A 26,685-nucleotide genomic window follows, 5' to 3' on the forward strand; every position below is an offset into this window, starting at 1 on the left:
AAAAGTTCTTAAATCTTCCGAATTTAAACGAAAATTCCTAATTGTCCCTAAAAAATCCCCACTTCTGAAAACAATCCCTAAGGAATTTCTTGTGGGGCTTTTTCCTCTGGTTTTTTTTCCCTTTCGAAATGACATCACACATCGTAAATGAGGAAATTCTTTTTTCAAGGAAGTGTTACAAACCCTCTGATGGTAACAAGAAAGATGTTAGTGTCTTATCGTTCAGGGAAATAGCTTAGCAGCCAATAGTCCTGAATAATAATTGAAGATTATAGTGACGCGCATGTGGTCAAAAATTTTTTTTTTAAGTTATGTACATGCGCTAACAAAACATGAATACTGATAAGCAAAAACATTTAATTAATTTTAAACATACTTATTTCCTGATGAATTTCCTTTCATCGAACATTCCAGAAAAGGGCTGATTTTTCCTTTTTGTACAAGTTGTTTTACGGACATAAACATCGGTCATGGTAGAAAGACTGACATCACACATGTGAAATGAAAAAAAACATCAAGCAAGTGTCACAAAAAGTCAGTGTTCTTCAAAAATTGATGCTTTTTCCCCTTCATCTTCCAATGTTTTTGGGATCATTCATGCAGAATGTTTGTTCATATTGTTTCTGATTAAACACAATATCTATTTATTTTTTTAGATCACCATTTTAAAATTTTGGTCCCTCAATTTCTCTTGTTTTTTGCGTAGGGATTTTATTCCCTTGGGGTTATCTTCCATATGTGTAAAATCTTTTATTTGACTTCAATTTTTAAGTAGGGATTTTATTCCCTACACTAACTTTTCTGTTAAAAATCCTTATTTTATTTGAAAAAATCACTTTTGTATTTATTAGGGGAGTGGTTTTAGCATAAAATCAGCGCGAAAATCTCCCTAATTTTTATTTTCAAAAGTTAGCAGCTATGCCTAAGACACTAAGCTTAGTTATATCATCAATCAGTTTTCTCTTGTTGAGATCAATTAACAAATTAAATTTGTTGAGAAAATCAGCACCCAATATTCCTTTGTCAATTTTCGCAATGATGAAGGGCCATTGAAAATCTCAGTGAAGTCCTAAATCCAATGTTAGTACTTTGACACCATAGGTGCAGTTTCGAATTTCTGTCTTTGACGAGAAGTCGAAACTTGCAACAATCTTGCAGTGTTTCTGCCATAGAACTTGCTGCGATCCTACTGGAGTTTTCCTGTTCTGAATGATTCTCAACCCAACTACAAGGAGCTTTACATTTCTCAGAACGACATCTTGCGCGGAATCGGAAATGGTAATAACAGTACTTGTCGTTGGGATTGAAACACGATTTGGGGGGGGGGGATTGCTGCGAGACCTAGCATGGGAACGATTTGGTTCTCGAGAATGTGATCACACATTTAATTGCGATAATTGCTGCTCCAGCAATGAAATTTTGTCTTCAAAAATTGATGCTTTTTCCCCTTCATCTTCCAATGTTTTTGGGATCATTCATGCAGAATGTTTGTTCATATTGTTTCTGATTAAACACAATATCTATTTATTTTTTTAGATCACCATTTTAAAATTTTGGTCCCTCAATTTCTCTTGTTTTTTGCGTAGGGATTTTATTCCCTTGGGGTTATCTTCCATATGTGTAAAATCTTTTATTTGACTTCAATTTTTAAGTAGGGATTTTATTCCCTACACTAACTTTTCTGTTAAAAATCCTTATTTTATTTGAAAAAATCACTTTTGTATTTATTAGGGGAGTGGTTTTAGCATAAAATCAGCGCGAAAATCTCCCTAATTTTTATTTTCAAAAGTTAGCAGCTATGCCTAAGACACTAAGCTTAGTTATATCATCAATCAGTTTTCTCTTGTTGAGATCAATTAACAAATTAAATTTGTTGAGAAAATCAGCACCCAATATTCCTTTGTCAATTTTCGCAATGATGAAGGGCCATTGAAAATCTCAGTGAAGTCCTAAATCCAATGTTAGTACTTTGACACCATAGGTGCAGTTTCGAATTTCTGTCTTTGACGAGAAGTCGAAACTTGCAACAATCTTGCAGTGTTTCTGCCATAGAACTTGCTGCGATCCTACTGGAGTTTTCCTGTTCTGAATGATTCTCAACCCAACTACAAGGAGCTTTACATTTCTCAGAACGACATCTTGCGCGGAATCGGAAATGGTAATAACAGTACTTGTCGTTGGGATTGAAACACGATTTGGGGGGGGGGGGGATTGCTGCGAGACCTAGCATGGGAACGATTTGGTTCTCGAGAATGTGATCACACATTTAATTGCGATAATTGCTGCTCCAGCAATGAAATTTTGTCCAAGAGTTCTTTGATTGACACATTTTAATTTGTGACAGTACAGGCTTGGGATCTTGGAGTCATATCTGATCAGCCATTGCAGCCAACTTAGTAACATCTTGGGTGCTCACTATCAGCACATTGCGAATTGGATCTGGTAATTTTTCAAGCCATAAAGTTTTGATTAAATTATCCGAAACATCAGTCGTAGCCATAGACTTCAGTTTCTGCAAAAGTTGGCTAGGTTTCATGTCACCTAGTTTGATTCCGGTGATTAGCCGTTTAATGCGAAGTCTCACTTTCCTTGAATAAATTCAGCAATCTCGATTTTGATTCCACATATTTATTAGTACTGTCGCTGACAATGTCCAAGAAAAGATGCGTGGTCCAGGACCTGGCCTGCATGGCTCACCCGAGCCAACAAGACAACGATGGAAGACGCGTTTGCTACGGCAGAGGGCTCACCCAAGCCAATGAGGGAAGATGCGTGGTCTAGGACTTGGCCATGGTGGAGGCTCGCCCAAGCCAACAAGGGAAGATACATGGTCCAGGACCTGGCCTGGCTACGGAGAAGGGCTAACCCAAGCCAACAAGGAGGGCTCACCCGAACCAACAAGCCAACGAGGAAAGACGCATGGTCCAGGGCCTGGCCACGGCTGAGGCTCACCCAAGCCAACAAATGAAGAAAAAGAGGAAAGCCAATGGAAAGACACTTGGTCCAGGACCTAGCCACGGCGGAGGGCTCTCCCGAGCCAACGAGGAAAGATGCATGGTCCAGGACCTGGCCTGGCCACTGAGGAGGGCTCACCCAAGCCAACGAGGAAAGATGCGTGGTCCAGGACCTGCCGCTTGGCCACAGAGAAAATCAAAGGGCTCAAGCTCAATAGAGCTGAAGACATCAGTAGAGCTCATCAGAATAAATTGTATAATAGAAATATTTAAAAATCTGTATACTTTTTTTTTTAATAATGTGTTTTTATATTCATGTTCATGTATTTTATGTGCATAATAAAGCACCCGACACCGCCCAGCCCCCTCATCCGGGGCAGCTAAAATTGACAATGGCCGATAGAGCCTGGGCGGTGCACGATATGAAATGAAATGAAATGACAATGTCCCATATGTTTTTGACATATTTTGGTGCTAACTGAGACACCAGATGATTAAACATGGTTCGTACGGCCCTTGAAAACCTTGCAAAGTCCTTGAAAAAAAAAAGTTCATTTTCAAGGCCTTGAAAGTACTTGAAAATCGGTAAGAGTCCTTGAAAAAGAAATTTTTAAGAATTCTGTGAGAGTCCTTGAAAAATTTGTTTTTTCCGAAATAGTTTTCGCCACTTTTTTTTTTTACTCCGTAAGTGACGTCCTATAAGCCTGGATAATTGGATTTAAAGCAAGTTTTTTCCCGTTATTCTTAAGCTGGGTTTTCGTAGGAGCAGGTTCTCTGTGCCGCGTGCAAAGTGAATCGCCCAGCGTGACAGTGGTCTCTTTGAATCAATGCCGAGGCGTGTGGCAGCGGTGATCTCCAACAATGGCGGCTACTCTGGCTACTGATTTTGGCAGGAACCACACTTCACAGAAGTCTATAAATTTAATCATTTGATGCTTGGTCAACATGTCATCTACAAAATAAATATTGTTGCGATATCTCTTGTCTTTCTTGGTGTTGCAATTTGGGTGGCCAGCAGTGTAATTTCAGTATCTATGATATGATCCCAAAATTAATGAAAGAAAAAATTACAGAATTAATGAAATAAGAGAGATAATTCATTTAATAAGAGAGATAATTTATTTAATAAGAGAGATAATTCATTTAATAAGAGATAATTAATTAAATAAGAGATAATTCATTTAATAAGAGATAATTAATAATGAGAGAGAATTCCAAAATTAATAAAGACATAATTCCAGAATTAATGAAATAATTTTAGAATCATTAAAAGAATTCAACATTAATGAAAGAAAGAATTTGAGCATTAGCGAAAGAAACAAATCCAGAATTGGCGAAAGAAATAATTCCAGAACTGATGAAAAAATTCCAGAATTAAAGATTATTCGAGCATTAACGAAAGAAATTTTTTGAGCATTAATGAAATAAATAAATTCAGAATTAATGAAAGAAATAATTTAATCTTTTCTATCTTTAGAAGAGTTCTTTTTTTAGTCTTTAAAAGAAAATTGATTGCAATATTTAGAGACTAAACTACGTTTCAATGGGGAAATTGACAGGCACGAACTGTGTTATTCAATGTGTCATATGTTTTGTATGATATATATATGTGTATGTGGCCTCCTTTATTCATTACGGATAATGTGAAATAAAGTAGGTAGAAATGTAATCTCTGAAAGTTTTAATCAAAAATAAAAATGCGCCTATTCATAAGAAAAATATGCGTTTGTGAAGAAAGTCCTTGAATTTTTAAGTTTTACCTTGAAAAGTGCTTGAATAGTCCTTGAATTTTTTTTCGTTGGAAGAGTACGAACCATGTTAAATTTTGTATCATCTGAAACGATGCAATTGATCTTAAATTGCACCTCTACTTGATAAAACCAGATTTCCAGTTTATCAGTCCAGAAGGGGGGGAATCTTTACACTTACTTTGTGCAGCTCAGACGGCATTGATGTTGTGTGGGTATTTTCTGTTTCTTTTTCTCCATCCATTTTGTTTATAGTAGATGGGCCACCAGATGTTGATCTCGGGGTGTCGTATTCTCCTGCGACAACGTATAAATGGAGAACAATACTTATGTGAAAACTCCTTTTTTACTACTTCTAGGACTAACATAATGTGGACTACTTTTTATTTTTACTCTACTCTATTATACATGGCATTTTCACATATAGGCTAAAGCCTGCTTTTTCAATAATATCATGGTGCCGCTACTTTACAATGCCACTACAGATATTTTGTTTAAATTTGAAGCTAAATTAGTAGGACTAGAGATGTGAGGTGAGAATATTCTCGGAAAACGAAAATATTCTCCTGGATGTGAAAATTTGAGAATAATCGAGAATATTCATTTTTCTTTTAAATAATTTGAATTTTTTTACTAATTTTGTTTGTATTGTGAAATATAAATCAGTTTTCATTGCCTGAAGCATTTACAACAAAACAGTTTTTGGTATAATCGCCCCCTAATGACAATTTTAGTTCGAGAATATTCTCCAGGTCATGATGAGAGGTTTTAAAAGTGTGGTTATAAAGATTTTAGAAACCATTAGATTAAAACCTTAAAAAATTATTTTAAAATTAGATAAATTTTCAGAAATAAATTCACAAAAGAAATTAAATCGAAGTTGGTTAATAAAGGAAGCAATTATTTTACAATCACCTTCATTCTAAGAAGATACAGAACATTTGTTTTTTCAATGCACATGCACTTGAATATTCTGTATCACTCGTATTTCTTTAAAAGTTCTGTAATTCAGCCATGTTGGTTTAATTTTCTTGCTTTCAAACTTTAATATTGTAGGTCTATAAACTTCAATATACCCATCTTCTTGACGGGAAGAGATACAGGGACAGAGAATATTCTCTCACTATTATAAATTACTAGAGAATTTTCTTATCAAAAATAATTATTATGCAAAAATAATAATTATCAAGTAATTTATCGAGATTATTATAATACTTATTATTACATATATTCTTGATAATACTGTTTGGAAAGATTTCTTTAACTGATGAATATTCTCATCAAGGACAATATTCGATAATATTCTCTGGAAGGACTATTATAAACCATTTAAAGGCCAATGTTCCATAAATGGAACATAGTTTTTATTTGCAAAAATATCAGATAAAAATAGATTCAAATATTTCCGGTTTTTATCGTATATAAAGGAGAGTTCGAAGTATTTTTTGAAATAAATTCGGAAACTTCATGTTAATTTAATCTTTCTTGACAGAATTTTGAAATTTGACATTTTTTGGAAATTTTTTCCCCATTTCGATTAAAATTCACCAAAATTTCAATTTTGAAGTAAATTGAAAATTATTTTGTGTTTCTACCACTTAATACATCAATCAAAATAAATCAATTAGTTTTTTTTGTGCTGTTAAACATTGAAGAGCTACGCGCGTTTAAATATGCATGTTCCATTTATGGAACGTTGGCCTTTCAAGAGAGCTAAATTCTAGGAATATCTGATTTGCAGTGTGCTGCTTCGATTTTCCCGTTCGAATCCCAGGGTGGTGTCATCATTCAACATGTGTATGGAGGCGAATTCTGGGTAATATGAAACAGAAGAATGTGCTTTCTGGAGGGTGAATTGTTTATATTTATATTGGTTGGGTACTTTTTATTCTTGCATTCTTGGAAATACATGTTTTTATGAACCGCAGACTAATCAAACCGTGATCGGTAATCGTAGATAGTCTTTTTATGTTAAGCTGTATGTAACCATGTCCAGAAGATATCTTACATTAGAAGAAGCTGTAGGATATTTAGAAATATTTAGATATATATATACATAATTAGTAGGATATTTATAACTCGCATATACACTGCTGGCCACCCAAATTGCAACACCAAGAAAGACAAGAGATATCGCAACAATATTTATTTTGTAGATAACATGTTGACCAAGCATCAAATGATTAAATTTATAGACTTCTGTGAAGTGTGGTTCCTGCCAAAATCAGTAGCCAGAGTAGCTGCCATTGTTGGAGATCACCGCTGCCACACGCCTCGGCATTGATTCAAAGAGACGGATTTGGATGTGTTCTTGGGGTACAGCAGACCAAGCAGCTTCCACGCGTTGCCAAAGTTGATCTGGTGTGGCAGCTGAGGATGTAATCTGGGTCAATCGTTGAGCAACCAAGGACCACATGTTTTCTATCGGCGAAAGATCCGGAGAGCGAGCTGGCCAGGGAAGCAATTCAATCTGGCGATTGACGAAGAACCTTTGGACAATGCGTGCCACGTGTGGTCGCGCATTATCCTGTTGAAATATGGCTGTGGGCAAGCCCTGAAGGTAAGGAAGGACAACTGGCTCCAACACCTCGGAGATGTAGCGCTGGCTTTTTAAAGTACCGGCAATGCGTACTAGAGGAGTGCGAGAGTGATATCCAATACCGCCCCATACCATAATACCCGGTGCAGGACCAGTGTGGCAGTGCATAATGCAGCTGTTCAGCATCCTCTCTCCACGGTGTCTCCAGACTCGAATCCGACCATCGTGGTGTTGCAGACAGAAGCGTGACTCGTCAGTAAAGACAATTTCATTCCATTGTGCCGTCCACATCCTTCTTTCATCGCACCATTGGCGGCGGAGACGTCTGTGGTTCTGCGTCAAGGGTAAACGAAGCAATGGACATCTTGCGGACAGACCACTCTGCTGTAAACGGCGTCGAATGGTACGCGCAGACACTGGATGATGCGGTACAGACTGAATGTGCTGTGCTATGGTTCTTGATGTGGCTGAGCAATCCGTCACTGCCATACGCACAATACGCCTGTCATCACGTGAAGTGGTGCACTGAGGTGGATGCGATCGAACACGTCGGTCCGTCGTACCCTCCTGCATCCAACGATCACATATCCGCATTACAGTTGTTTGGTTTTGTCCGACACGACTACCGATTTCCCTGAAAGATAATCCACAATCTCGGTAGGCCACTATCCTTCCTCTGTCGAACTCGGATGCTTGATCAAAAGATGATCGCTGTTTTCTACGAGGCGTAATTGATCGTTTTTTTGAAAAAACCACAAGAAAAACACAATTGCCGTACTTCAAATCGTCGAAATCTCCAAGCCTTAAATAGCGCTTTGAAGTGGCACCACAGGCGCGCGTGATGTGCGTCTGCGCTGAAATTCTAATCATTTGCATATCTCACCTCCGCTAATGCATGTTGTAAATTTCATATTATTTGCACGCTTCCTTCAGGGTGTTGCATTTACGGTGGCCAGCAGTGTATATGCCAATTACTTGCGAATGAAAATGGGAACACATCACAGATGATGTTATTGTTGAAAATGATCTAGTGACAACAGTTTTAACTGATGTACGGGGAATGCCAGATATATATTTTGCAACATCGAGGATGAGGTATTAGAAATTCCCGTAATGTGTTTTTAAAATGTAGGGCAGAAAAAGTGCAACACTCATGTGAAGGTTTCAAGAAAAGACAGTTTTTTAAGCAATTTGAAAGAAACAATGCATGGGATAAAAAAAAAAGTTCTTTCTAGAATCCGATCAAAAACCTCAGCTCTGGATTCCATTTGAAAAGATTTGCCATATGACCATTATAGCACGTTAGGATAATTCATTTAGAGTTGCGAGAAGCAGATCTTATTTTGCATTTGGAATTCAGAAGAGGAGTGACAATGAACCTTCTACGAGAAAAGAAGGAGTTAATTATTTATCCAGGTCCACATTGTCAACTGAAAAAAGATTTCAGGTCATCCAATGGCCATTATATTGTGTCTGCGGCACAAGGACGGTGTGCGGTTTGCCAAAAAACTAATGCTACCAATGTGACAAACAGGTCCATCAAAGATGTTTTCCTTCTTTTATCATGGACATTATAAAAAAATTAATTTTCTTCACTCATTTTTATGATAAATGAATCGGTATGTGTTGCGAATTTGAAATTGTAATCAAAAATAGAAAATTTTGTGACGTAACTGTAGTCCAGAAATGAAAAATCACGAGAATATAGGCGATACCAGTTCCCGCTTTCACCTCTCCCTAAGTGTCAATGTTCCATTTATAGAACATCATGAAAAACAAAGAAAAAAAAATTTCTTTTCGAATTTCAAAGTTGATTTATGTATAGGCATGCAAAAGGACCTCAAATTCTAAATTTCAAAACAATGAGTGATTTTGTTCATAGTTCGGCCTTCAAATGGTTAATAAATTCAGAATAATTCCTATTATTTTCTATAAGAATATTCCCCAGTAATTTATGAAAGTAGTCCTTCCAGAGAATATTCTCATCAAGAACTTATAAGAATATTCTGAAGTTATTTATAATAGTAGTCCTAGCACTATATTCCCAAGAATATTCTCCGAAAGATTTTTCTCGAGAATTTTGCATCTCTAAGTAGGGCAAATGCAGAAATCAGGTCTAGCTTGACAGTCAAAAACTTGAGTTGTCAAATTGACTTCTCAGCTAACTTTTCTTCTTTGAACTGTTTCGTTTTGGATAGTTGTCTTTTATGGTGACTTTTAAGCATATGGCAATGCTGCTAAAAAGCTTTTTTTGAAAGAACCATGAAATTAATCTGCCCCACTTTCTCAAACTTTTTCATAGTGATGGGTTAACCAAAATTTGTGACGAGTAAACAAGGGTTTAATAACATTGTAGTCTATGAAAGCTAGACGCGGGCCTGAAGAAAAACAATAACTTAACCGGGGTGACGACTTAACAAGGTTTTACTGTAGTCTGTTTATACTATTCGTGAATGTTAATCCTTCCATATGAGTTTTTTTTAAACTAAAAATTGAAAGTGACTTTTTTTCTCATGCAAAAATTTTCTTATTATTTAGGCACGAGGTTCAAGAGCTGTGTTTCAGTTTTATCCTGAAAGTAATGAACAGGTACTCCATGCTATTTATTTATATGTAATAAAGATTCATATAATGTATCGGATAAACAGGATTTTCAGTGGTTTCCAAAATTTTTGCTGTACTTTTAAGAATGGGATTAGGATTTTATATATATTTTAGTTGCAGGGAGAGAAGGCTCTTTCCCGCCTCCCTCTTTTCATTGAAAATATAGTAATGGCATATGCAAGAGGGCAGAGGTGGACATTTTCTCCCTTCTCTGTACATACCCTTGGTGATTCGCACTTTGCTATACCAGGGTTCTCAGCAACCTGGAAAGTCAGGGAATCAGAAAATGGTCGGGGAAAATTTTAAATATTTGTCAAAAGTCAGGGAAAATTCTTCAGATTTTCCCTGACTTTTCCCAAATATTAAGTGAAAAAAATTAAAAGGGGATGAATTCTCATTCTAGTGGTTGGTCTTCACTTTTTCCCCCATAGAAGATTCTCTCTTTCAGATCCTCTGGGAGAATCGGAAAGCATTATCAACGATCTTTATTTGCATTTTCCTCTGGATTTCCTACTGAGAGACTTTGGTGTACATCAGTCTCCTTTTTGTTCCATCAGCCCCTTTATCAGAAATTTTTTTCTCTTATCGCCCACCAACTCAAGTGAACCCATAGGATCCTATGTTAAATCAGTAGGTTCTATCGCCCCCCCTTGGACCATTCCATCGCCTACCAAGGTTTGATATTGCCCACTTTGGGAAACACTGGTGTACATGGTCAAAATGTCTTATCAGTGGTGAGATACTGGAAACCAATGCTGGTCAAGGTCACAGAACTTGCTTTTTCAGATGAAAGGGGTTTTTAAGGAGGAGACCCTCTTTTCCTTTGTCTGTTGTTGAGAACAGAGCTGATACGACCAGCTCTAATTTCTTTTCTATCTCTTCTGAGAAAATGGTTTATCCTCTTGGTTTTTTTTGCTGCCTCTGTATAGGACCAATTCAAATATGACAAGATGGGGGGGGGGGGTCCTACCTGTGGGTTGTATGGAAGGCAGTTGGATGGGATGAAACAACTCAGTGGTATATATTTTTTGCTTATAGAATTCTCCTCCATGCTACGCACAGTTCATAGATATTACAAGATACCACAAACGGGTAAAATTGAAAGAGAATTGTTTTCTCTGAATTTTTCTAGTAAGAGACGAGTTGAAAATGTATAATGTTTGGAAAGAGCTATAGACATTTTTGACAATGTGAAATTTATGTAGAACAGCAAGTCTCTTTAAGGTAAGCCTGCAACCTCTGGCCTGACAGTAAAAGATACCCAATTAAGTGCAAGATGAGTTTTTTACGGCTGTCTTCCCAGAGTGCAAGTGATTTTTTAAAAAGATTTCAAAGCTCCAAACATTTCGCTCTTTTTTTTTTGTTTGAAGATCTTTTCAAGATCTCATGTGAAAACTTGAATCTCATTGAAACTCTCATCTCTGGTTAATTGAATCTCATGTAAGATTAGAATCTGATAAGTTGGAGGCTGCAGCTTCTGCAAAAGAAACTTCCTGAAATTGATCTGGATTGGGAAAACGCCTCAATTTTAATTTTCCTGAATAATCAGTCAACACGTTTTTTTTGAAATCTCACACCCTGAAAATGCACCCCCGGTTAAGAACCACTTATTCTAAGTTTTGTGACTCTGATGTTACCCAGTAGTATTAGATTGTCTTCTATATTTTTAGCACATTAAAAGGCGTAAATAATGTTTACGAAGCTCTGCGAAGAGCTAGAAATAAAAGTGTGCTTCATTTATCAAAAATTATGACACTGGCATTGAACAGTAAAATGTAAACAAATCCCTTTAAAAAATAAATGGACAGTGCAGTAAAACCATTCAGTTCACCTGGACTTATTAACATTGGACCTTGCAACTTATATATTTTGCACTGATTTTGAAAGTGATCTCGACGAAGGAGCGTCATTCTTGAAAAAAACTTGCATGACTTCGTAATTTGCTATGCCTTGAGGAAGAGTTTACACACTGGACTCTGGAAAACTCCTCAAAAAAAGGAAACATTGTGAGGAGAGACAGGGTAGAATTATGTTTGGTTGCAAGTACACTGTTTTGGGAGGCCATTCAACTATTACGTAAGCAAATTTTTAGCTATTTTTGATCCCTCTCCCCCCTTGTCAGCAAAATTTCATCACCAGCTCTGCCCCTCTGAATCCTAACGCGTATTGGCGGGATCATAGACGTACACTGGGGGGTGACGCATAGGGGGACTTGTGCCCTCCCACGATAAAAATAACTTTTTGAAATTTTGTTAGAAAATACCTTTGTTATTGTAATCAGTTTCTTTTAATTTCAATGTTATTTGAAGGCTATGAACTCAAAATTTATCTTTAATAAATTTATTTCGACCCACCCTCTAAGCCATGATAAATCGCATAAAAGCCCTTGGCCTGTGTACCAAATATGGCCCTGGGAGTTATCTGATGCAGCCTGCCTTTTTCAAACCTAATTTTGTAAAAATGAACTAAGCAGCACATTTACAGATCGCTTAAGTGTCCTGTGGTACAATTCCACAACATTTAAGCAGCCTGTGGCATATTTTCAGATCACTTGAATGACCCGGGACACAGTTCCAGAACACTTACGCGATCCATGACACATTTAGTGACATGTGACATAGTTTCAGAGCACTTAGGTGGCCCCAGTGCGGTTCTACATCACTCAAGTTACCCGCAGCACATTCTCAGAATATTTAAGTGATCCGGGGCATATAATTACGGATCACTTGAGTGATGCAGGGCACAGTTTCAGAGCACTTAAGTGGCCCGGACACATTTCTAGAGCACTTAAGCGGCCGTCACACATTTCCAGATCACTTCGATCCGTGAAACATTTAGAGATCACCAAAGTGGCTCTGTAGGGCACTTATCAATAGGGAAGGATGTTACTTCAAGTGCCCACAAACTATCAAAAGAGTTTTCTAGTTTTTGACGCACCCAGTAAGATGCCATGGTTGATAATGTCGGCATTATCCAACCCCGTCCCCATCCCCGTCATCAACAGTCAACAAATCTGGGGGTGAACAATCCCACTTTCCTTATATAACGCCTGTTCCGCGCTTGTCATTAGATAAGGAACGTGCTAAGGGAAATTCCTTAAGCGGCACTCTCCCCTTTGCGCTGAGCATTGTCCTTAGGATCACGTGACGGGTTGCGGAGGAAAAAACCGGTCTTTCGGTTCATTCGTTCTTTTCTACGGTTCAGCTCACTTTATTTCACTTTAATTTCGTGTAATGTTTTTCTTTTTTTTACATTGGATTGCGCACAAGTTTCCTCGTATTTTGAATAATTTATATTTTAATAATTTTCTTACTGTACATATAAATTTGTTTTAGAGACAATTCAAGTTTTTTTAATAGAAATTTTATATAAATTACAATTTTTTCTGAATTATAATTTTAATTTCTCATTACATTACATCATAGAGGTTAATACAGCAAGTATCATGCTCAATCATGGGGGGAAAATATTGATTTTCCAGGTCTATGAATTTAACGCTCATGTTTTAATGTTATAACGATTCTCACTTAGGAAAATGTATTGAGATTTCTTATTCTTCCATCAAGTCTTGACATGTTGGAGCTGTAGCTATAGCTATTTGCCCCATATACATGTTCGGCAAATATTATTTGATACTATATATTTTGATATCACTAGAACCATGTCATTCACCATATCTCGCAATAAAATTTTAATTTCTTTCCAATCGTTTCATTAAATTTTTTATCAACTGCAATGAATCCCGCTTGTTTTTCAAGAAACAATCATGGGAAACTAAGTAGGGAAACGCTTTGGACAGAAAATTTTGATGAGCCGACAAAAATAAGTCATTCTAAATGGGAAGGTTATTCATTTTGTGATTGCAACTGCATTTAATCAAAAATAAATTATATAACTCTGGTTCAGATAAATCAAAATCAACACTTCATTCCACTGAGCTGTTTAAATCTTTGCATAGAAAACTGTTTTCTATGCAACTAATTCTAAATTTATTGTAGTACAAGAATGTAACATTCATAAACATTTTTTCTAATTATAATCACAAAGAAAAGCTGCTGTGGTGGTCGAGTGGTTATAGTGACGGACTCGCGATGCGAGGATCCGGGTTCGAACCCCACAGTGGTGGTCGGCTGAAGTTGGCTTTCTGTGGTTCCCAACTTCAAGGCGCAAATGCGAGCCGATCTCCCCGTTAAAAGTGTCGCCACAGAGAGCAACAGTCCTACAACGATAAATCATTCAATCATAACACTTCACTCATAGTTAGAAAAACTAGTGGCAGATGGCAGCACTACACATAACAAGCATTACAGAGAAACAACAAAACTTCACGTCAGGTTTCACTACACGAACACGTACATTCCCGCATGTACCAATTCGTTGGGGGGTTCCACGGGGGGGGGGGGTGCATGTGTGGTGTAGTTGTAGTAGGTAGGGCCTCCAAAAAATGGTTCGGGGGATCCATGAGTCAGCCACCTCGTTGGGCAATTTGCCTGTTGTGGCATTGTATTTGTATTTGTGAAACAAACTCATTTTCTGCTTACGATCATGGATAAATTTATTAGATAAATGTGTGAACAGTATTTCATACACATATGATTGCGGCTGTGTATGAATATACATATAGGTGCTGGTTAATTAAGTTGCTTAAAAAACAAAAATTTCTAGTTTACACTCATAAGCCATAACTTGTGTCATTGCATTCAACATTTTTACCTGAAATGAAAAGGGTAAATTGTATGATAGTTTGAGTATTGAACTTTGTGCACGTCATAAAAAATTCCAAAGATAAAAATGAAAAAGATTCAACTTACCTTCGGTATCTATGGTTTAATCCATTAGTACATAAGTACACTTCATGAGCACCGATTTCTGTCTTCAACAGGCATGTAATGTGTTCATTTTGCGACTCTCGTTTCAGCAAATGGTCAAGAACCTAATGAGCATTTCAAATAGTATATAACAAAGTACCAATATATAAATAATAGTACCAAATAGTACCATATTTCAATGTATCAGCGGTGTGATGCAATAAAATAACATGTTAGTTGTCAACTAAAACAATTTGCCAACAAACTGCTAGTACTACTAAACCACATATACAAGTGATATAGTTCTGAGGAATTTATAATTGACATGCCTTGGAAAGTGTTATGTGTATACATAAGTTTTTGTGTCCTTAGCAAATTAATTGCAATATATAAGGAATGCATGTTTCATGCTCGACTTATCACCATCTATTTTTGATACTGAAAGCGATGATATGTGCTTGAATTTTTGTGCTCTAAGTACTATATTAAGGGTCAATCTGTTCTGTGGACAGATATATATATACATTTCAGCCACCACGTTAGGCAATTTGTCTGTTGTAGTCTGTTTTATGTATATATACGGGGTGATTATAAAAAAACTATCCCGACATATGGGCCTCTAACTATCATATCATTCACAGAAACTGAATGAAATTTTGGCATAAGGTATTTTGAGGTATGCGCTCAAGAATGATATGGAAAACAACAGTGTCACTCTAACAGTTACGATTACAGTGAGAAAATTTCGAAAATATCAAATGGCAACACCAAGTTTTTTGTATTGGAATGTGATCTCCATTGTGAAAAACCCTAAATAGCGTTCGAGCGGCAACTGTAGCATGAAAATCACCGGCGGTAGATAGGCTAAAAGTGAGGACAACCAATAAGGACAGAGAAGCAGCATAAAATAGAGCATTTTATTGTGTTTCACAAATTTTCCACATGACCTCCTTCAGACACGATGACACTTTGCATGCGGCAGATGGTGGATAGCACTGCAGCACGTACCATGGCGATCGGAATCTCTTGAATCGCAGTTCTGATGGCATCTTCCAAATCAGATGCAGTTTGCGGTCGAAACTGATACACTTTGGATTTCAGATATCCCCACAGCCAGAAATCCATTGGTGTGAGATCAGGAGACCTTGGTGGCCACAGAAACGGGAAATGACGGGAGATAACTCTGTCACCAAACTGTTGACTTAAGACACGTTTGACTGAAGACCCTACATGTGAAGGAGCGCCATCTTGCATCCACACAACTTCAGATAGAGCACTTTGCCGTTGCAATGCGGGAATCACGTAACGAGTTAACATGTCCAGATAGCGAGCACTCTTTAATGTACATGTTTGCAGATAACCGGCAGTAACCTCTTCAAAAAAGTAAGGGCCGAGGATGAACGTACTCATTATACCACACCGCACAGTCACTTTTTCCTCGTGTAATGGACGTGCAAGCACATCATGTGGATTATTGTCTGCCCAGTGCACATAATTTTTCGAATTCATGTTACCAGTTAACGAGAAATGTGCCTCATCTGGCCACAGAATGCGTAAAGGCCAGCTGCTATCTTCATCATACCGGATAAGGAATTAATTCGTGAAATCCAGCCGTAATTGATAGTCTCCCGCTTCCAACATCTGGACACGCTGGAATCGATACGGAAACATGTTTAGAACAGAGCGCAGAATCTTGTGGACAGTTGAATTCGGCAGATTCAGAACACATGAAACACCGCGTGCACTTGCGGAACGAACTATCCTTATCGTCTGATGAACTTCTGCAACAGCTTCCACGGAAATGGAAGGTCGTCCAGACCGAGGTCGATCGCATGTTCAACCAGTTTCTTCAAATTTATGAACCAAGTCCCGTACAGCTTTAACAGTGCACGGGCCTCGCCGTAATCCATGGTTTCTGCGGTAAACACGCAATGTCTCTGCGCCATTTTGTCCATTCAGGTAATAAATCTTTACGATTTCCCCACGTTCTTTCCCTGAAAGCGGAATCTTGTTCGGAATGGCAGAAAGCAACATGTGGCTCGCATTTCGCAGTGCCTTTTCTTTCACCTAGCGTGACGACGTCAGTCATGACTGTGTCTTACGTAGAACCCGAAATTTGCATTTCTTGATTTCTTCTTCTTGTTTTATGGAGGACTAATCAGCCTGGGATCTCAGCCGAAGAAACGGTGTGACGAATGAAACGAACATTAATGCTCTTGTGCACGGCAAAGTCCTTTTTCCTTGCCTAGCTCCGGGGATTTTCGTGCTACAGGTGCCATTCCAACGCTATTCCATGGTTCGTACGGTCCTTGAACACCTTGAAAAGTCCTTGAAAAAGAATTATTTTTTTAAAAATTCTGTGAGAGTCCTTGAAAAATTTGTGTTTTCCAAAATAGTTTTCGCCACTTTTTTTTTTTTTTTTTTTTACTTCGTAAGTGACGTCCTTAAGAAAGTGCAAAGCACAGGGAAAAAGCCTTAGTAGCCAATAACCCTGGATAATTGTATTTAAAGCACGTTTTTCTCCATTATTATAAAGCCGGGTTTTCGTAGGAGCAGGTTCTCTGTGCCGCGTGCAAAGTGAATCGCCCAGCGTGACACACCGTCCACTCACCAATAATTCAAGTTCGACTGTTTTCCTAGAGAGCGCAACAAGCCTCACACTGCAGTGTTTTACGTCGGGTGTGATTGGCCGACTGTTTCTGGAGGAGTCAAATGCGTTGTGCCAGGGCCGTCTTAAGAGTATCATGGGCTCCCGGGTCAACTGATTTTTCTGAGGCCCTACAGAACGAATTCTCGAAAATTTCAACCAGATCTCATTTTGTGAGGCCCCTCTTCGCTTGAGGCCCCCGGGCCGTGCCGGGTGGGCCCGTGCCTTAAGACGGCACTGCGTTGTGCGCCACTCGTTTTACTGATCTTCTCTTCATTTTTGTTTTCTTTCACTTCCCTTCATCGAGCTCGATGCTTCCCTTCAAACCGGAGCATGCAGATGACAGAGTAGCTGATAGCAGGGCCGTGAGCTGATGCGCCACGGTAGGAATACACAAACGCGTAGTGTGATTATGTAAAACGTTTCTGTCGACGCGAAATGATACAGTTCAGTTCATACGGCGTCAAAAACCTATGTTAGAATGTTTTTTCCGTTTTTATTCTCTGTGCACGTGGAACCGCTCGGCCCGACGCAATATGTAAATCGCTGGCGGCATGCTCTCACCCTCACGGGAGCTCGGCTTTGTACTGTAGGCTGGTTTTTTTCCGCGTCTATGTCGGGATTGTTTTTTTTCTCCCTGAGATTGCTGGTTGTTATTTGTCGGCCGTTTTATTTATTTATTTCTTTTATGATCGTAAATGATCTTGTTTTTTTTCCTTGCAACTTTTATGGAATAAAAGCTTGAGTTCAAAATGAACTTCCGATCGTTGTTTTTTTTCTTCACCTCAGTCGGCACGCTCTGGCCCCCAACAACCAACCAATACCTATTTCTAGAGTAGAAGTCCTTCTGCTCTAGAAGGTATTGCAACAACCCACTTCTAGAAAAACCTGGCTTTATGGTAGCATGTATCCTGTGATCGTATGTAGACGTATTTGGAGCCGTTGGAAGTCATTAAACTTTTGTACTAGGTATTTTTTCTGGAGGACTTGAGAAATCAATATCTTAATAAAAAAGTGTCATAATTTTTGCAACAACCCACTTCTAGAAAAACCTGGCTTTATGGTAGCATGTATCCTGTGATCGTATGTAGACGTATTTGGAGCCGTTGGAAGTCATTAAACTTTTGTACTAGGTATTTTTTCTGGAGGACTTGAGAAATCAATATCTTAATAAAAAAGTGTCATAATTTTTGCAACAACCCACTTCTAGAAAAACCTGGCTTTATGGTAGCATGTATCCTGTGATCGTATGTAGACGTATTTGGAGCCGTTGGAAGTCATTAAACTTTTGTACTAGGTATTTTTTCTAGAGGACTTGAGAAATCAATATCTTAATAAAAAAGTGTCATAATTTTTGCCGTAATAATTTCAGCCTTTCGGTCCGTAAGTGAGCGAAGCTTCCTCTGATTACTGTCAACTATAGGCAGAGATTGACTTGGAAGTCTGGGGGGGGGGGACACGATGATGATGTCAATTCATATATGCATATATACATTAGATCAGTCAACTTCACATCCCCCCCCCCCGTATCTCTGCTGTCTAAGGTTGTATAAGGTTCTTTAAAGAAAGAAAACAAAAAATGAGTAACAAGTGTGTGTACTTTTAATTACTTGTGTGGCTGAAAAATCCCTTTTATCAAGATTGGTTGCTGAGTGTGCCAGACAAAAATGTCGCCAAATGTAAGCTGTACTTCAATGGGTGAATCGGCACTCAAATAAATTGAGCTTATATTACTGGAGGTCAGTGGTCTACATAATTACTTGGAAGATCACATGACGCATTGAATGTCGGCGCATCTCCGTTATTTTCTAATGGCACCCATAATTGTTTAAAACAATAAATGAAAGAAATAATTTCAGTATCGATGATATGATTCCAAAATTAATGAAAGAGATAGTTCCAGAATTAATGAAAGAGATAGTTCCAGAATTAATGAAAGAAAGAATTACAGAATTAATGAAAGAATTAATGTAATATAATTCCAAAATTAATGAAATATAATTCCAAAATTAATGAAATATAATTCCAAAATTAATGAGAGATAATTCCAAAATTAATGAGAGATAATTCCAAAATTAATAAAGCAATAATTCCAGAATTAATGAAATAATTTTAGGATCAATAAAAGAATTCAGCATTAGCGAAAGAAACAAATCCAGAATTGATGAAAGCAATTATTCCAAAAGTTGTGTAAAATTATTCCAGAATTGTTGAAAGAAATAATTCCAGAATTGATGAAAAAATTCCAGAATTAATGAAAGAAATAATTTAATCTTTTTCTATCTTTAGAAGAGTTTTTTTTTTTTTAGTCTTTAAAAGGAAATTGATTGCAATATTTAGAGACTAAACTACGTTTCAATGAGGAAATTGACAGGCACGAACTGTGTTATTCAATGTGTCATATGTTTTGTATGATACATATGTGTATGTGGCCTCCTTTATTCATTACAAATGATGTGAAATAAAGTAGGTAGAAATGTAATCTCTGAAAGTTTTAATCAAAATTAAATATGCGCCTATTCATGTGAAAAATATGCGTTTGTAAAAAAAGTCCTTGAACAGGGTTCGCACATCCTTACAAACTCCTTAAAAACTCCTAATTTTTCATTTCCCTTCTGGAAGGGCCCTTATAACTCCTTACTTTTTGCAGCCACGCCTGAAAAAGTTTTTTTTTTTTTCTCTGAAGGGATGATCTTTCTTAGAATAGGCGTTTTCCACGGTGATGAATAGCATTGCCTAAAAGAATAAGAGGAAGCTTCCCCCCAATATAAAGAGGAAGAAAAGATTTTTAAAAAACTCCCTCTCCCTTTATAATAGGAAATGTGAAAGCAGGGGATGGGATTGGAACATCCAATGGTTGTGCATACCTGCCAACCGTTACGATTTTGTATACGCTTTTGCTTCTAAAAATGCGATTTTTTACGGAATCGCTAGTTTTGACGTTTTTTTCTGCCTATGTCACAAACTGGTCAGCGTTGGAAATCGATGGTCCATAGAACGACATCACTCCGCTGAACCAGTAGCCGAAAATTCCCCCATGCCCAGTGGTGAGAAAGTTTTTTTAAGTTTTTTCTTATGTGTCGAAACGATGTCTCAAACCTCCTATATTATGCAGTATACTGAGTGCAGGCCTCGCAGCTTTCCTATTTATCCTACTATTTTCCTACTTTTGCCGCAATCGTCTTTTTTTTTTTACCGTAATTCTCTCCTACTGTTCCTATTTTATCCCTCCTTCCTATTTGCTTACAGCCAATATCTCACAACGAAAATTCCGAGAAACCGCAAAATGTCACTGCTTTCCGCAGTTTTTTTGACGTGTTTTATTCACATTACAACTCGCTACTGAAAAAGAAAGAAAAAAATTTCGAGTAAGGGACGACGACAAGCGTATCTTTTCGCCGCCGCGCCTTAAAATGCTAAAAACTAAAGTCCAGTGGGGAAGCGAATCTGTTTTGCAGATTGGTTGCCGTAAATAAAAAGGCAAAAAAAAAAAAGAAGAGGAACATGCTCTATCCACACACAAGAGATTCCATGAGAGACAATGGGTTTATCTCTCCTGGGATCCCGTAACGAGCGTTCATCCCTGAAGCCAGGTTTTCCTAGGAGTAGGCTTTTTGCGCCGCGTGAACCTAACTGGATCATTTCGTGTGGGCAGAAATGAGTTACATAATGGCGTTACGCATTTGCGTTTTCCAAGGGTGGCGCATCGGCTCAGGATGGCCATATAGTATATGACCCTGGCGTCATATACTCTATCGGCTGCATGCTCCGGTTTAAAGGGAAGAGACACAACACTAAAATGAAGAGAATTTTCAAATTCAAAATAAATTTGCATATGTGTCCCGCCCTTTTTTTTTTGCTGTAAAACTTGTAAGTTATGAAGTTTGCCATGACTCCTTAAAAACTGCTTGAAACTCCTTAAAAAGTCCTTAAAAACTCCTTACTTTTCATTTTGAAAATTTTGTATGATCCCTGTTGAATTTTTAAGTTTTACCTTGAAAAGTGCTTGAATAGTCCTTGAATTTTTTTCCGTTGGAAGAGTACGAACCATGTTAGTGTTTTTCAGTATGGAGATCGCATTCCAATACAAAAAACTTGGTGTTGCCATTTGATATTTTCGAAATTTTCTCACTGTAACCGTAACTGTTTGAGTGACACTGTTGTTTTCCATATCATTCTTGAGCGCATACCTCAAAATACCTTATGCCAAAATTTCATTTAGTTTCTGTGAATGGTATGACATAGCTGCCAAGTCTCCCGAATTTTAGCTTCATCGCTCGACATCCCGAAAAGTTCTTAAATCTCCCGAATTTTTATGAAAATCACAAAAATCCCTAATTGTCTCTTAAAATTCCCTACTTCATTAAAAAAATCCCCGCTTATGAAAACAATCCCTAAGGAATTTCTTGTGGGGCATCTTTTTTCCCTTTCAAAATGACGTCACACGTCGTAAATGGGGAAATTTTATTTTTAAGGAAGTTTTACGAACCCTCTGATGGTAACAAGAAAGTTGTTTGTCTTATCGTGCAGGGAAATGGCTTAGCAGCCAATAATCCTGGATAATAATTGAAGATTATAGTCATGCGCATGTGGTCAAAATTTCTTTTGTTATAACGTGCGATATAACAAAACACGAATACTGATAAGCAAAAACATATTTAATCTATTTTAAAGATACTTATTCCGATGAATTTCCTTTCATCAAACGTTCCAGAAGAGAGCCGACTTTTCCTTTTTGTACAAGTTGTGTTACGGACATAAACATCGGTCATGGAAAGACTGCCATCATCACTCGTGAAATTTAAAAAAAAAAACATCAAGCAAGTGTCACAAAAAGTGAGTGTTCTTCAAAAATTGACGGTGTTTTCCTTCATCTTCCGATGATTTTGGGGTCATTCGCTCAGAATGTTTGTTCACAGCGTTTCTGATTGAACACAATATTTATTTTTACATCATTGAAGTTTTGGCCTCCAATTTCACTTGTTTTTTGCGTAGGGATTTTATTCCCTACGCTTTAACTTTCACGTGTGGAAAATCCCTATTTTATTTGGAAAAATCCCTATTGTATTTATTAGGGAGTGGTTTTAGCATAAAATACGGGTTTGCGCGAAAATCTCCCGAATTTTCATTTTCAAAAGTTGGCAGCTATGGTATGATAGTTAAGGGCCCATATGTCGGGATAGTTTTTTCATAATCACCCTGTATATATATATATTTGTTAAACCGGAGAAAAAAAATACACCTAGGAGCAATTACTAATGAATAACCTACCCTCAGGTGTCAGTTGTACACAATTTGAACAACTACATTGAACACTTGAAGCAGTGTTCCTACTTAATAAGTATGACACAGTAGTACAGAATTCGTTCTTTATAATTTATTATGATTTATGCTTATATCTCATGGGGGAAATCATCTGAAGGACCATAAACTTTAAATCCTTCTCCACCAGTGATTTGAACACGTTCATAAAACAAAATTGTACAGCCCATTTAAAATACATTGTTTAATGGAAATGGCATATATTATATCGTATTCATAGGTGCCGGAACCTAGGGGCTGAGGCCCTTTGAGCCCCCCCTTCCCCCAATAAATTTTGAAAGAGGACTGAGCCCCTCAATGTTTTCATGTCTGCACCTCTGATTGTACTGTACAGTATATCAAAAGATTTAATACATAACTGATAATATTGAACATGTTTCAATCTGTGTTTGAACCAACCTATCACTAAAGCCCCGTTCACATGTGCAGGATTGGGGGTCGCTTTGGTGGTAATTACCGGCATGGCAACTTTTTTCCCGTCGTAGGGAAGAAAAAGGTGGGAGAGAAGCTCATCAAAAAAAGCCCATTTTTCGTGGGGTGGATTGGAGGTCGACACCGACCTTCTCTCCCATAATCCTTTGTGCCGCGAAAACTGCTATAAGCTACTTCGTCAACCATCTTGAATCAATTACTTCCGTTCAACCTACGTAACCAGTGACGACTTCCGGAAAGAAGAGGGGGATTACCGGCATAAACTTAACGACATGTGAACGGTTTGTAGTGAAAATCCCTGTTACCGGGAACTTCCCGGGATGTTTTATTGTACATGTGAACGTGGCTTAAGAGTGCAGCAGTAATTTAATGATTACAAGTTCTGCAGAGAATGTGGACATGGTGCATGTGTGGTTTGGTAGTGCAAATGAGATTTGCGTGCAATTTTTGACAGAAGTATGTAATTGGTCAGGTATTTCTAATGCTGGAGGGGGAGGGGGCGGCTTCAGAAAAATTACTCTGCCCGGGGGTCTATGCAGCACCTCCTAGAGATAGTTGGTGCTGGTCTACGACACGCTTTAGATGGCACGAAAATATGTGCTAACACAGAAATATAAAATGTGCCCTTATTGATATAGTCCAAACATAATTCATTATCATGATACATGTTTTCCATGTTTATATATATGTATGAACGAATTAATATTTGTGAATATAGCTTGCATACAGGATCATCTCCCTATCTGTACATAGAGCCGGAACTGGGGGGGGACAATCGCCCCGGGCAGCAAAATTTAGGGGGGTGGAAATTTTAGGTGGGAACAAAAAACACCGTTATAAAATTGTCGAATTTTAAAGTTGTAGAGGCAGCAAAATTATGTTTGCCCAAGGGAGCAAAAATCCTAGTTACGGCCCTATGAATACATATTATACGAGGTCAGTCAGTAGGATTTTTTCTCCCAAAGCCTCAAGTATGTATAAAGCATCAATATTCATTTAAAATGAGTGAAATGTCATGTTAAGAGAAATAAAAAAATTGATTTCATATCATAAGTTAGCCTACCTTCCACTCAACAGCAACTCTTGTCTTCGTCTTTGGCTCAAGCTCCTCGCATAGCCGCTGTATTTTGCGTTTAGCCTAAATATATATTTTTTACATTAAATGCGTGTATCAAGCATTTATAGTATGGAAAAACACAAGGAAAATTGTTTGAATCGAACATATATCTTCCATCCAAGCACACATCACGCCACCATTACAGATAAAAAGTTGTCATTACGAGCTAACGAGAGGGACTTCTTTGTCGTTATCTTGTCGGGAAAAAATTAACTTATTTAGGGAAAGGCAAGCGGGGAGTGCAGAAATTTTCCCTTTTTCGTTAAATAACGACAAACAGCGCGCATAAAGAAAAAACTGGTTCTAAGGACAACAGGATTGTTCACCTCCTGAAACCCCTATTGATGATGACGAAATAATCTATAATAGCCGAGCACAACTCAGGTCTATCACCATCTATGGGTGATTTACTACCTAGTGAGTTGTATGTATGTATATAGTGAGTACTTAAGTCTTAGTGCGTGTGTAATGTTGTTTGATTTTTTTTCAGTGCTGCCATCTATATTTCAGAAGTGAAGTGAGTGATGTGTTATGATTGAATTACATTTTTACTGTTTGGAGGTCTGTTGCTCTCTGTGGCGAGACTTTTTAAAAGGAGAGGTTGGCTCGCATTCGTGCTTTGAAGTTGGGAACCACTGAAAACCAACTTCAGCAGACCACCACTGTGGCGACGGTGGGGTTCGAAAAGCAGTTGTACTGGCAATTGTTCTCACTTTTATTTGTCAAAGGGATCAACAGAGCTCCAAACAGGCACCAGAAGGCGAGAAACCCAGAAGCCAACAGGCTAAGTCTTCGATCGCCAACAACGGCATGCCCAGGAATCCGGGTAGGGCAAAATCATATTTCGCCCCATGCCGGTGGTCACTACCACCCTATGAACTCTATGAGGATGGTATGGCAGTTGCTGCTGTACAACGCTGCAATGTAATTATATGCAGGAAGGGTGGTATGCAAGATAATGCCAACTCTAGGTCATGATTGCCGTTGAAAGACTTGCTATGATGCTTTAAGAGCGTTCAAGTACATCAGTTAAAATATTATGGATGTGCTTTTCAAAGATGGGACATGTAAGGTTCAGGAGAAAAGAAGTGGAATAAGGCTTAGGAGAAAAGAGGTGGAAGAAGGCTCAGGAGAAAGAAAAGATCGAGACATTCGAAAGAAGAATGGGTTGTTTTGTTCTGAAGTTTGAACGCTAAAAGACATGATGTTGTTTTTTTAGGGGTATTCGTAGAATAAGAATGAAATAAACTGTTTATGCTTCTTTGTAATCGTGAACCCAGTTATTTTGCCATAAATTTGCATCAGAAGCATAGCAGAGGACCTACGTTCAATAAAAAGAAGGGAAAAGTTACTCATGTGGTGATAATATTGCCTCTCGATATAACGATAATCCCTCTACAACAATATTTGTTCTGGGTTCGATATCGTTATGTATATCAAGGTTTCCTTATTGTATTTTATGCATAACATAAAATACCAGATCATCTGATTAATTCTTTAATCTGTATTATCATGGATCTGTTCTTTCCTTATTGTAATTACTAGACATGTTCTTTCCTCACATTTCTTTTACCTCCTTCTACTCAGTGCCGTAGCCAGGTTTTGGTCCGTGGGGAGCAAAATTTTGAAAGGCGCCATTTTTGGTTCGTGCTTAAGGCACAAACTTAGAATTTGCATTTGTGGAAAGAACTTTAAATTTCCCAATTTATAAAAATCAAATTTATTTTGTTTTCAGTTGATGTTATTTTTCAAATTAAATTAATTACCTACAATTGATTAATGTATTTTAATTTTTTAATTAATTTAAAAAAATGTAAATTCCATTTTACGTTTTGTGTATTTATACAAATGCAAACACCAAAAACAACTGGGAAGTCACCCTAACAGGTAGTTGGAAAAAATATATATTTTCTCTTTATTCAAAATTATTCCAAGATATGAAAGTACAGAGAAATCTTCATGTTTTCATTTAATCGCTTTTATCATGTTACACTCTTATTGTAAGGACGTATCACATGTACACTACTTCTACTCAATCATAGAAAGACATTTCTCTTACCAAATTTCTAACAAATTAATGCATTATCACAAAAATGAGAAACTTTTCCTGGTTTTAATTTATACAAAAATTGCCACGTTTTTAAGACAAATAAATTCAATTGGTCGAATGGTAGACGCGTTTCGGCTCTTCAATGGAGAGCCGTCATCAGGACCTCGTGGTCAGAATTCACACAAATGAGTCGTGGAGGGGTGATGTTTACGTCTGGTCGTCCGAAGAGTTCACCTTCGTATTTGCTGCGTCCGAGTGGTCTTTGGATGCGAATCGGGGAGCCATCTGTTCGCCATCGATTCGCATCCAAAGACCACTCGGACGCAGCAAATACAAAGGCGAACTCTTCGAACGACCAGACGTAAACATCACCCCCTCCACTACTCATTCGTGTGAATTCTGACCATGAATTCCATTCCTGACCATTCCTGATGACGGCTCTTCATAGAAGAGTCAAAACGCGT

General features: G+C 37.7%; 1 protein-coding gene across 6 annotated transcripts in view; it reads left to right on the plus strand.

Annotated features, from left to right (window-relative positions):
- LOC149076637 (18S rRNA (guanine-N(7))-methyltransferase) overlaps window positions 1-26,685 on the plus strand; it is a 251,477-nt gene that overhangs the window by 163,249 nt on the left and 61,543 nt on the right. For 4 of the 6 annotated variants that reach the window (XM_089244250.1, XM_089244252.1, XM_089244253.1 and 1 more), the window contains one exon: window positions 9,780-9,830. The exons of the other annotated variants lie outside the window; for them this stretch is intronic. In XM_089244250.1, the coding sequence (XP_089100376.1) occupies window positions 9,780-9,830 (51 nt within the window). The remainder of the gene's footprint in view (window positions 1-9,779; window positions 9,831-26,685) is intronic. 6 annotated transcript variants of the gene reach the window in all.

This window comes from Pholcus phalangioides, unplaced genomic scaffold (genome assembly GCF_987345545.1).
Source record: "Pholcus phalangioides strain wild (caught in Gottingen) unplaced genomic scaffold, Ppha-v1.0 ptg000015l_1, whole genome shotgun sequence".
NCBI classification, from domain to species: domain Eukaryota; kingdom Metazoa; phylum Arthropoda; class Arachnida; order Araneae; family Pholcidae; genus Pholcus; species Pholcus phalangioides.